Raw genomic sequence first — 13,126 nt, 5'->3', positions numbered from 1 at the left:
TGTCGGTAGGAAAGAAGACAGGTGTTTTCTTAATGCAGAATGTAAGAAACTTCTTGAACAAGGGATAAGGCTGAAAACAACGCAGTATTTAAAACACCAAAACAGAATTTAACAGCAAATGGACTCGGTGCTAACTCTTCTGCTTGGACATAACAGTATTAAACAAATGGTAACAAAACATTTGTTAGGGAATTAGGAATTACAAGGTGCCACTTAAATAAGTACTGGTAGCCCTGGGGAGTATGTTGTAAGTAAAACTGTAACCACCGTAAGGGCCAGAACAACTACTAATGAACTGAAACACAATGGCAAAATAACCCATTTCATTTGCTAAGTGCTAATAACTTAATAAGAAATGTATGCCTTTGCACAGAATGTCTGTACCTTTATTCCAAGCAGTGTTACACAGTTCTCTAGGAAGCACATACTACAATCCTCCAAAGAAAAAACGAAACAATTTAATAAACCAATATGCATCCAAAATATTTCAGTTCATTTATATTTGTTTTTCATGTACAAGATCAAAGGAATTTAAAAAAAAAAACCACAACAAAACAGAATCAAACCCTGGATACAACAGTTTGATCTGATTGCTTTTGATACATACAGTCGGCTGAAATGGAAAACAAATGCTCACACATGTCATATAACAAAATGAAAAAAAGTAAATAAAAAAGTTAAAGTACTAGCACATACATGGATGTAGTGTATTAGGAAACAAGTTCATTTGAACATCTATGTTTTTCTGTATTTAAAACAGTCTTTAAATGTCTGTTTTAAATGTCTTCCCCAAACACCACTTGTTGTCAAAAAGTCAAACCCATTCCTGCCCCCATGTACATTCTATGAGTATTACCAGGATACAAACTGTAATTAACAACATCCCATTACTTCTGTATCACCAAGATTTTTGTATGCCACCCTCAGTGCTGGTCAGCAGTAACCTGTCCAGCTGGCACATCTATTGTATTTATACTACAAGTAGACAGTGTACATTTGGTAAAACAAATGTTCAAAACCTGAAAAAGAACAGTGAAATATTGTCAGCAATAAATTCAGTTTCGTAAGAATAACATATGCTTTGAATACTTAAAAGTTCTGCTATAAGCCTGTTTAAAGCCAGGAACTTTTAAAAAAAGTAACTTTAGAAAGTCGATTTTGTCGCTGCTACACTTCATCTGACACATCCTCTCCATTACAAAAATGAAAAGCTTAAAGAATCACTTTCAACTTAACCATGATTTGGTTCATGACTGAGTAAAGACCTGACCTAAGATCCTGGCAGTTGTTTTACACTGGAAGTTTTGTTTCACACAGCACCCTCCTGTTCCAAATCTGCAGCTGGTGTGTTATGGAAGTCATACGGAAATAAGAGTTTATGACTTTTTTATCTCTTAAAGGTCTTTGAACCAAGACACTTAACAGCCTGAAAGAGGAATAAAGTTTGTAGCTTCACAATTCTGATAAACATCCACGTGACTTCCCTGCAAGAAGCATGGCCTTCAGGTGATGAAGCCAAACAGAAGCCAGCCCAGGCTGGCTCATTCACACCAGCTGAGAGCCTGACCTGCCTGGAACAGCCTTTCTGATGACAAAACTAAAATTTGCAAGAGTACAGACTTACCAGCAAATGAACAGACTGTCTAAAGATGATCTAGTGACGAGCAGTATGAACGGGCTGACTCTAGAGCTCAGGTCTGTAGCTACTGCCCGTTGTTCCAGCACCAATGGCTTCAGCTCGCTGGGCCAACCCTGCAGCGCTGGCGAGTCGGCCTCACAATGGGCATCACAACCAGACACCAAAAAACCTGCAATTCTTTTACCAAAGTCAGGCATGTCACTGAAGAACAAAGCCTTGGGACCATCTGTTTTTTATTCAGGCTGACAACCTGAAGAAATCCTTAAGACAGAGATTAATCATAACTACAGTAATATTGGTTGGCCCTGCCCGGTCCCCTGTTCATTGAAAAGAAATCTGTGCTACCTCAATGGTTAGCACTAGCAAAAATAATTTAAGAAAAAAGAATAATAAAAGAAACACAATGCCCATTCAGTAATGAAATTCTGTGCAGACCACTCTGCTGTCCCATCTCATTTCTATTAAAAAACCCCACAACATAAAAAGAGCTTCTTTTTTCTACATAACAAAACTCGACAACTGTAGGTCTTTGCCTTCCATCTCTTTTTGCAAAATTTCGGTGTGTGTCCTTTTTATTTTCCACCTTCTGACACCATGTCCACCCAGCAGCTCATCTCTGACCAGGCAGTTCACTGCATCAGGTTCTCCTGTGATGTTTTTTACTGAACACTGGTGATTTGTTCCTGCGTACCCCCATCTGCACCACCTGTCCTGGCAAGGATCTACATTTCTTATGGAATCACCTGCCTTCCAAACCTGCTCCACCTTTCCATCGCTTCATCTCTGACCTTTTCACCCACCTTCATCCACTAGATGGAAAGAGCCTTTAGTGATCAATATTCTGGTGCATAGGTAAGATCCAGTGTAGTGGTGTCAGGGCTGGCAAACACACTGACATCGAGCGCTGCATCTCCTCCTCTTTACATGGCCTGGATCAAGCTTAGAGAAAAGTTCCAATGCCTTTCATAAAAAGACATCTTTTTTTCAATATAAAAAGCTTAACATTCATTGATTATAAATAATATAATTTCAAAATACTTAAGAATTTCAGGACTTCATTTGCATTTCAGGGGAACTGCAAGCTTAGTGTCCTTGATGCCTTCTCAGTCCCAAACCTCTGATAAAGAAGGATTTGTAGGATACACAACAGGCAGGAATACACAGAACACACTGCATCTCCTGTACACCAAGCACAAGAAGTGAAAGACTTAAGAACTCAGCAGCTTTACCAGAGCAGTCACAAGACTGCCTCAGCCTTGCCCTGATAAAGTTACCATCTTTTTTTCATGTATACAACTACATGTATTTTGACACTGTCAGTTAAAAACATCACTAAAAACAGCACGAGCAAGGGTCTTCCCCACTACATATGACGTCAAGAAGTTGTGCCACTTTTTCCAGACCCGATTTTAAAAGCACATTTTTGCATTTAAGATCTTTGCCACAGTTTTTATATATATATAAAATTGTTTGTTCATGTGTTAAGTTACAAAATTGTAGTGCTTAATATAACAAACATCAAAATCTAAGATCTTTTAAAAAATGCTTTTTTAATAATACATTGCTTTGTTCTTAAAAGGCAACAGTCAGTACCAGCCTGCTTTATTTTGCAACAATATTGTAGTGTAAAAATACTGCTAAGCAATTCCAGTACTTTCAAGATTGGAAGTAGTATTTTCTTAAAACGGTACAGTAATATACTGAAAAAACAAATGGCAATAGTACTGCTTGCGCCTTTACAAATACATAATGAGAATTATTATGGCTGATACAGACCAGATTTGATCTGTATTCCATACAGCACAGTTAGTTACTAAAAAATGAAAAAAAAGATGTTTAAGGCTTAATTAAGTTGATAAAAAAAGGTTCTGATACTATTGTCATAAACACAGTAATAAAACTGCTCTCATGGTGTGATGCTGTGCTTGTTTTTTGAACCAAGTGACCTAGTAATTGGCTTTTGTGATGCATGGAGAGTTTGTGATGTTAATCAATACCAAGATCACTCAGGGATGCACAAACACCACCCACTTTCTGTCCTTACAGTGAAACATTTCTGCCTGGTGTGAAAAGGTAAATAAGTATACAAATGGGTAAAGTAGTGTGCTCTTTTTTTCAAGAGGAAGAAATATATATGCATATAAGTATTTTTTTATATATATATATATATATATATATCTGTATTTTATATTTAAATTAGTGTCAATCAAATCCAGGCAGAGACTGAACTGACAGTAAAGATAATGTAACAAAAGTCATTAAGGCAGCAAGTTGTGTCCCTTGAGGATTTTCAGATACTCTACCCCTGTCTCAAGAGGAAAAAGAGAAATGCTGAACTGCATTGTAGGCCCAGTCGATCACAGCCAGGTCAGGAAGGGCTCGTTTCTGTTGAGTACTGACTCCACGTCATTGAGGATAGGGATCAGGTCTTCTGACTCTAGAGTCCCAAGATCAACATTTGTGCCTGGAAGACAGTCGAGGAAATCTGGGAAACGTGTTTGCTGTGGATTTATGTTCATTGTTGTCTGTGCTATAGTTTCTCCTAGGAAAAGTAAAAAAGAACTTTTGAAATAGCACACTTCCCTTGTGGGTAATTTAAAACAACTTAATTGATGTAAAAATTAGACTCCTCCTTTCCCATAAGGACTTGTGAGCATTCCTGTCCTCTTAAAAACATTACCTCAAAACCCTATTTGCTTGCAGAATGCATATTCTTCCAAGAATTAATTTCATACCCTTGCTTTGCTTTCAGAAGCACAAAGGCCCTTTCCAGCAATGTTCAAAGCAATCAGCCTCTGACCTTCCACTTGGGAAGCCCGATAGCTCAGAGTTCACAACAGGGAGAAATGCAACTGAGTCTTGCCTAAGGCCTCTGACCTGCTCTCTGCACAAGGATGAATGCTGTTGTGGGGCAGAATGGAAAACGGGCTTTACAGCAATTTAGCTCTGCAATATTGTAGCACTTTTTCATAAATTAATAATAACAAGCATGAAAAATCTTTAATAGAGAAACCTTTCACTCTTTGCATCATCTAGAACTTCTGATGACTTCAAAAGGAAGTTTAGGTGAGGAAGTGCTGAGAATTTCAGTATCTGGAAAAAAAATGTGTTTATTTCCTAGCAATTTATTTCAGTATTTTAAACACCAGGAGAACACTGATATAAAAATAAATACATACCAAAACCTATGATAGCTGAATACATTCTATTTGAAGGCAAACCCAAGTTGGCCATTATTAATGAGATGAGTTTCCCAGAGTTAGAAAACAGTGATATGTACCACGAATGTAACCCAAGACCAGATTTTACTCCTCCTACCTTCAATTATGGTAGGAAAACACTAATTAATGCCCACGTTTTCCAACCTTTTCTTACTTGGTTTAGTATCAGTCCAAGGCAGAATGGTAGAATCTGAACCTGCGTTAAAGCTGAGAACCTTTTAGGCACTAAATACCTCAGGCGTTTTCCCTCACAGCCTGTTCACTCGCATGGCAAAACCAGAGATTATCCTTCAGTATGCAACTGAACATTACACAGTACATTACTGATTGTAACACAAAGTTATTAATATCATTACAGTTTAAGCCAACTCAGCGTATTCTACCTGTATCCATCTCATCTACATTGCCGAGGAAATCCTCAGGAGTTGTTGGTATGCTGTAGCATCCTAACCCCAGGCCACTGTCCGTGCTCTGCTCCCTGGAATGGTAGGGCCCACTGCAAATTGAAACAGGAAAAAGCTTCAGTCCAGATGTTCTGCCAGACACCTCCTGATCATGGTAGTTGGAAAAAGACAGCACAGTAGGTGAGCTAGTATAGTTAAAGGCTGGGGCATTAAGCCTCATTCTAAACTGTTGGCCCTTCATGTGGTCATGTTACATCAGCCCAAATATAAAGCAACTAAAGTGAGGCCAGTCTGAAATTTTTAGATAAACACACGTTGATGTGACTCTCTAGACAAAAAGCACTGATAGCCTAAAAAGATGGAGTTCATTTATACTTAGGCAATGTACCTATTCTACTTAGAGTCATCTACATACACATTTTTACATACATTACAACCACCTGTTACCATTTGTTTGATTTTCCTAAGATTCCTTCTTGAAGTATAAACTGCAAGATTTCAGGTTAGCCCCTCAGCCATGCCCCTTGTTCACAGTAAGCACGGAGAGGCTGCTACAGGAACTGCTTTGAAAGTGCAGAGGAAGCATCAGAACCAGTTTCCTGATGAAGACAACGTGAACTTGCCTGTTCAAAAATGGATCAGATCCATTATTTGTGATCGGCCTCATGTCTGGTGCCATGGCTGGTGTGCTCACAGCTGCCTGCACTGGGGCCAGGCTGTCTGACTCCATGGGAAGCTGTCTGCACAGAGCAGCCTCCTGAGAAGGAAAACACATACATGGGAAGGGTTATTCCAGCAGCTCAGAAGTACTGCATCGTGTAACAAGCAAACATGTAATAAAGACACATCTTATTTAGGACAGTAATTCTAAACAGTGTCACTGGTGACTTTACACAGGTGTGAAGAAAAGACAGTGACTTCCCTACCCACCTGTGCTGGCTTCAAACACTGTGGAGTGTCCCCTCCTACCCCAGCTGGAGCCAGGCCCACATGGAGGGCAGGCAGCTGTGCTGGGGGCTTTCTGACCAGCTCCACATTGACCAGAGAGCCCCATTCTGTTCAAACTGGCCTTGCTCCTTTTGTGTGATGGACACTGCAAAAGGCTCAGGTAACTGGCAGAGCTTTCAGGCTGGCAGCCAGCCAGACATAATTTGCTGTACACCAAAGCAGAAAAACATCATGTGCAACCATTAAGTACTTTACACGATAGAAGAAAACCACTGGAAACAAGACTGTGACCCAATAATGTTTAGAATGAACCCTCTGCCTAATTAATAATCATCTGCCTAATGGCTTGTCTCATGTGCTCTGTCTTTAGGATGGCAAAAGGGCCATGAGAGCCAAAGGAAACTTATTCCAGAACTCCTCTGGAAAGATAAATACTTCTAGCATCATCTCTTGTGAAACAACCGTGACATCTAGTGGTACAGAGGTCTCTACACCAGCAGTTTGGCTCCACAGGATGTTCATACAAATACCCTCAGATCTTAAAATAATAAAGCTGTATCTGATTTTTACCTAGTTTACTCAAACTTTTTATTTTTTTTGGTAATGAAATAAGCAAAGGAAATATTTCTTTTCAATCCTGCTAAAAAACTTTTCCTGACCAAATCAGTCATTCATTCTCCCAAGTACAGAAAAGATTAATGTGATTAATATGTTTTGAGGATAGAATATGATGTTTACTGTGTTTTCAATTGATTTCTTCATTGAGGAGGACCAGTCTGGTATTTTAATGAATAAAATGCAACAGTTATCCATTGGGAACTAACATATATAGGTGCCCATTAACGCAATGTTTCCTTTATAATAAAATTATCCATGTATTCACTGATAAATAATAATTTGTATTAGAGGGTGTAATTATTTCATACCTGTTAAGAATAAATAGCCTGAAGATTTTTAATAGCTTATGTACAATAGCTTATTTATGACATTACCTTTGCCAAGTGACAGTTCTAGTGGTGATGCTTCTATTCATAATTACATCAGCTGGAGTCTGTGAAAATGCACAAACCTCAGACAATGGGCAGACCACCTTTTTAACTGTCTACATGAAGATACTGAAAGTATTTTTTTAAAATACAAGAATAGCAACCACAGCAACACAAGCAAGGCTAATGCTAGGAAGAGAGCCAGGAAGAAAGAAATAGAGAAAGGAAGAGGGAAGGAAGACAGATACAAGGAGGCAGGATGTACGTAGCCAGGATTAAAGTCCAATCCAGCAATGACATTCATGCTGTTGATACTCAAGCAGTGTATTTTCAAGTCTCACTGGACATTGTTGCACACTAATAGAAGTAACATCAGGACAGGAAAAAATGCCTTCTAGCCTGCAGTTAGCCTGTGCTTGCTGCAAGAGACAGGCACTGCCTTCCTCCAAAATACCACAGATTTATATATATCATAATGTAAGGGGAAAAACCCAAAACATTGGTAACCTCTGTAACTTACTCCCTATTTCCACAATAATTCAATTTTCAAAAGTAGTTCAGAATAGACTACTAACAGAGTAAGAATAAGGGCTCAGAGACCACATTACTGCTATACATCAGGCTGTTTGTCCTATGGTCAGTAATTTGAACAGTCAGCTCTTTGAGAAGGAATTTTGTTAAACTTGAAGGTTTTTCACTGAACTGCCTTCCACAAATAGGGAAGCATTGCAAAATGCCCATCCTTTCCAGGGCCCTGGGCTCACTGATCCTGCACAAAGTGCTGTGAATTTCACAGGTACTGCAGACATTAGAGCTGGCTGTTTTCTGCCCTGCAGCTGATCCAGGCAATAGGGGGAATCCAGACAGTGATCCCTTTGGAAAACGTGGTGCCAACTACTGCTTGGTCCATGAAGGACAGATTCATACCCTGGTTGATTAATAATCATGTCCCTAGATACAGTAATTGGCCCTCCTAACTGCAACAGGGCCAACAATCCATTCCAGGAATGTTTAATCTACGACGTGATTTAGACAGACCTTGCAAAGCAAGACAGTTTGGAGCTGAAAAACCTCCAGCACCCTAAAGACTCACGCTGACATTTACAAAATCTACGTTCCTGTCTTTGTTGCAAGAAACACTACATTTATTGTAAAGTTACTGGATCTACTCTCACTCGGGGAATGGTGTGGCACCTCCCGTGTCTTTGTATCAATATACTGCATGTTACTTGTGATATTAATTCAAAGTGTACTTCATAAAACGGCACAGCAGGCTCCTGCACTCTAGAGCCACAGGCAGGGCAAGCAGGGTACTAAAGGGAGCTCCTCCTCTGCTGCTGCCTGATGCAGGGGGTTTGTTCAGAAGTTACATTACAGCTTTAATACTGCTACTGATGTGGACTTCTTCTTTGCTTTTTTGGTACTATTGCAGTGATGGTCAATAATAATGCATCAATTAGACAGTCACAAAAGCTGTCTAATAGCCTGTCTGCTGTTGTCTGTTCCAAGCTTGATTACAAGGTTCTTAAGAAGAATATTCAGGAATCTCCTGGCAAAAAATACCAGAGACCTCTGGCAGCTCTGGGAATGGTGATATTACAGTTACATTCCTCAAGAACAACCTTAGCAATTCCAATGAGTTGGCAGCTCTCAGATGCAGGAGTGCCTCCTGTTTGCCAGCAGAGACAATCCTTAGCACTGAGTTCAGAAAGGACCAAATGCCCATAATGATCTCCTTGGCACTACAGCATATGCTCTTTTAAAAAACAAAGGGGGATTTTCAAAATAAATAACAATTTAAAAAATACCACCACAGCACTCTGACATCACAAAGGCATGCCAAAAAGCTCCATCAGTGGTCATTTGCAAAAATCTTTACAAACTTCAAAGCATTGCAGTGAGTTGAGTTACTCAATGCCTCTGAACACAACTCTGCTGCAAACCCCTTTGTAGCAGTACGCCAGACAAATCTAGAAAATCATGGTCACATTTCCTGGAACCCCCCCTGGCAGAACTGAACTGAGCTCCATGCTTAGTTGCTAAACTGTCATTCCCAGCTGGGTCAGTTTTACAGTGAGTTTACACTGCTCATTGCTGCAGCTCCTATTCTGCCAGTCCTCACACTTAGGGTGGAAAGGGTGACATCAGATATTGCCTGTGCCATCAATAAATCAGACTACGGGCCAGTCTGTGCAGTGGAAAGAGAACAGCAGGACATTTTTCTGCTCAGGCTGTAGCAGCCCAGTAAGGTTCTACTCTGGGAAGGACAAAACAGTGATAAATCTTCATCTGCATCCCCAAACACTGTTCCTTCTAACAGCCTCTTTTGAGCCCCTGCATCTTTTGTGCACTTATTTATGGAATAGGATCAGGGGAGCAGGAGGAATCTCTGAGAAGTGATGCCTTTTTGTAACTGGTTGCTCCTCTCCAAACGAGATGCAAGGTGGCACTTGTGCAGACAGAGACGTGCTGGGACATCTTCCCCGTAGGGCCTTTCCAGAGATTTCTTGCTGACATCACCTCTACCTCCCTCCCTTTCCAAGAAGCTCTTTGGCAGCAAGCAGATTCTCCCTTTTCCTTTGGAAAGCTGACAAAAACAAATCAGTAAGAAATAAAATTAACTCTTTCCAGAATGACAAAACTAAGTAAGGAAACATTTAACTAGAAGCTGTCATGCTGGTTTTCTGAGATGCTGCCCTTCTTGTGCGTACTCAGTCTGCAGTTCTACAGGCCTTACCAACGAAATGAAGAGGAGGACAAAGAAGAAAACAAATTCCCTCAGCAGAAAACTTCCAGAACTGCCAATTCCTCCCGGCTGGGTGTGCTGCTCCACCCCAGCAGCTGCAGCCAGGAATGGCTGTGGGGAGCCAGCAGCTGCTGCCAGGCCAAGGGAGGTTTGCGACCCTCCACAAGAATTCCTGCCCCCTCACTCTCCCTGCACCCCCTCACACTTGCTAGCAGCAGCGAGCACTCTTACTCAGCATTTTCCCCTTAGACAGGTTGCACTAGAAAAGCAAAAGCAGCAATGAAGGGTCAGGGCAGGAGTAACTGTGCTGGAACACTGAGGGCTCCAGAGGGATTTGTCGCATTCTCTGCAGCTGCCAGGGTTCAGGAGTGCTCAGGTTACTGGCAGGAAGTTCACAAAGTTCTGCTGGGAAGGATGGATTTTGCCTCTTGCTTTCCTGGGGGGGAAATATGTTGTTCTGAAAACTTCAGTAATGCAAAGTGATCCTGCCCTGCTTTGTGCAATGTGGAGCTCACACCAGCTCCACGGGTGCAGGGCGGTACTGGGCACAGGAAGCTGGAGGCCTGGTTAAGTAGCACACAGAGGGCTGTGCCTGTACCAGTGAAACAGCCAGCAGAGGAGGGAGACCAGCCCTCATCTGAGTGGCACAACTGTTCTGAGGCTTAGTTCGCTCTTGTCCTGAAGCAAGAAGAGAGTCAAAGGGAGTAAAAATAGCTAAAGACGTTATTAGCACAATGACAATTATGACTAAGCTCATACCAGATATCCCCACACCCATCTCTATGATGTTGTGAGCATTTGACAGTGAAGGAGGTGGGCAAAAGACCTGAGATCACTGCTCAGGTCAGAGACCACCCCCCCGGTGTATCATACCTGCCTTTCACTCCGGCTCAGCAAGAGCACCAAGAACTTGCTGAACTTTGAGCATGTACATATATATTCACCAAAGACCATGGGAATAATCACAGGCAGAGATAAATATACTCCATTTACCCTGTTCCTGAGGGAAATACATTATTTATTTTGTCTGAGGAAGCTGATTAATATGCCATGCAAAACACATCACCGTCAGTGGAGCTGTTCGTAACAGAAGAAATACAATCATTAAAGCTTTTTATTTCCTTAAGGTGGTGTAAAGGAAGTTATGTATCTATTTTGTACAATACGAGTCATTATAAAGACCTAAAACTTAAGAAATAGAACAATAAACAAAACATCCACAAATAACTATCTCCAGGAAGTCTTCAAATCAGAGGTATTCATGTAAATTTGAGTGTGATTTCATTTTAAATCCAAGGCAAAGGGTGCAAGTTACAGAGTTGGGATCGGAGTCAAGAACAACTCTGGCTTTATCAGTGAAGCCTGAACACAGTCTGCTGTGCAAACCAGGTTAAACTGGGAGCTAATGAGCAGTAACTGCACAGACCACAGCCTGGTCCTTACGCTACCACTGTAGCTGGTAAGAAGCAGGTCTGCAACTCCTGACAGATGGCCATGCTGCGCTTTGTTCAGTGACACTTTGGAGAAAAAAATGAAACGTTCCACACGTATTAGCTTTTTGGTTACCTGTACCAAACCCAGTGGTCAATCTTGACATAAAGTAACAGAGTGGCTAATTGTACCAGGTAAAAATGTGGATGACTGAACTACCGGCTGTTGAACAAACTAAGGGAGTAGTACCCCTGGTGTTACCTGTCGCAGCAGCTCCTCCTGACGCATCCTAATTCGCTCCCTCTCCATCTGGATCCTCTGCAGCCTCAGCTTCTGCTGCTGCTGCTGCTGCGCGGTGAGCGCGCCGGGCAGGCCCCGCAGCGCCGCGCCGGGGGGCACCTGCGGGGGGCCCAGGGCTGTGGGGACAAGGACATCAGGCTGGTTAGCTGGGGCAGTGCTGGAAGGGAACAGGCCTAGGGCACACGCTGCTCACGCACAGCAGGGAGTTACTAGGATGGATGCATTTCAAATGGCCGAGACAGCTATGACATCTGGCAAGATCTGGGACTAGTAACTGCTTGATAAGTTATTTTAATATTTCATATCTGTATAAAACATTAATACCTACAATGCAGCAAATATTTATATTAAACCTAGTATGTTCAAATATTTATCTAATGATACGCAGTAAGTGACATGGAAGTTTTTTTCTTCAAGATTCCTCTACAAATGCGTGCCTATAATATGCAGTAAGCCCGTAAAAAGGTTTTCAATCTTAACATACTTCTTACAGATAGATCTAAAGTAATTATTGTAAGAATAATTACCAGCATAAATAATGATCACTACGTGTGCTTCCCACCACTGTGAAGGAGACCCACACTTTTTCCAATGAGATGCAGATGAGAGATGTTCCAGTTAAGAACCAAACCTCATGGGAGGTCCTGGCAGGCTGCAGCCTTCCTGTATCACCATGGACAAACCACACACTCTGTGTACTCATCTATAAATGAGGCTTAGTATTACTCTTATATCTTGCAAAAGTGTTTTAAGCACTCTTTCCCTCACAGGCCCTCACACATCATAGTAATGAAAAGCAGCTTGACTGTAACTGAAGGAACAAGTGCATCTAATGAAACCCAGCGACAAGCTGGACTGTCAGACAGTTCAGAAGCAGCACAATAAAAAGAGGTCAGGAATCTGAACCTACATCTTTCTATAACAACATACTTTCACTTTTTCAAAGCAGGTGAAATGCAAGGAAAAAATAGTTGAATTAAATCTGTACCACATCAATAAGCTTCAGCTCAGCTCTGTGCCTCTCAGACCTGACATATTTGTGCCGTGTCCATGTCTGACATGAAGGACAGACATGGAATGAAAGGGGCTGATGATTTTACAGCCTGGATCAAAGGCACGGTGCCCATCGCATGCAAAATGCTGAGCTTACCTCGCTCTGCCAGCCCCAAGTCAAAATTTCTGTTTGAAAGGCTGACTTCAGGCCAGCCAGCCCCCCCAGGCCAGGCCCTGTCCTGTCTCCCCGCAGCTGGAGCGCAGCCACTTCCCAGACATGAGGCTGACACACACCTTTCCTCTGGCAGAAATGTTTGCATGTGCTTACACCAGATCTTCATCAGATTTCTCCTTCTCTACGATCTAGTGCCAAACAGGTCCAGCATGTAAAGACTATGGAACCACCTGAGAGTGCAGCTGTGTGGTATTTTAGCTCCAGCGGCAAATCCAGATCAAGA

General features: G+C 41.6%; 1 protein-coding gene across 1 annotated transcript in view; it reads right to left on the bottom strand.

The window, feature by feature from the left end:
• Positions 1-360: 360 nt before the first annotated feature.
• Positions 361-13,126, bottom strand: part of WWTR1 (WW domain containing transcription regulator 1) — a 51,675-nt gene continuing 38,909 nt past the window's right edge. The window contains exons 3-6 of the mRNA XM_051626476.1: positions 11,637-11,791; positions 5,888-6,021; positions 5,244-5,356; positions 361-4,181 (exon numbers count right to left, since the gene is read on the bottom strand). Coding sequence (XP_051482436.1) covers positions 3,997-4,181; positions 5,244-5,356; positions 5,888-6,021; positions 11,637-11,791 — 587 coding nt within the window. The 3' untranslated portion in view covers positions 361-3,996. The remainder of the gene's footprint in view (positions 4,182-5,243; positions 5,357-5,887; positions 6,022-11,636; positions 11,792-13,126) is intronic.

The sequence above is a fragment of the Apus apus genome, chromosome 8, assembly GCF_020740795.1.
Source record: "Apus apus isolate bApuApu2 chromosome 8, bApuApu2.pri.cur, whole genome shotgun sequence".
Taxonomy (NCBI): domain Eukaryota; kingdom Metazoa; phylum Chordata; class Aves; order Apodiformes; family Apodidae; genus Apus; species Apus apus.
This window is presented reverse-complemented; position numbering and strand designations above follow the sequence as displayed.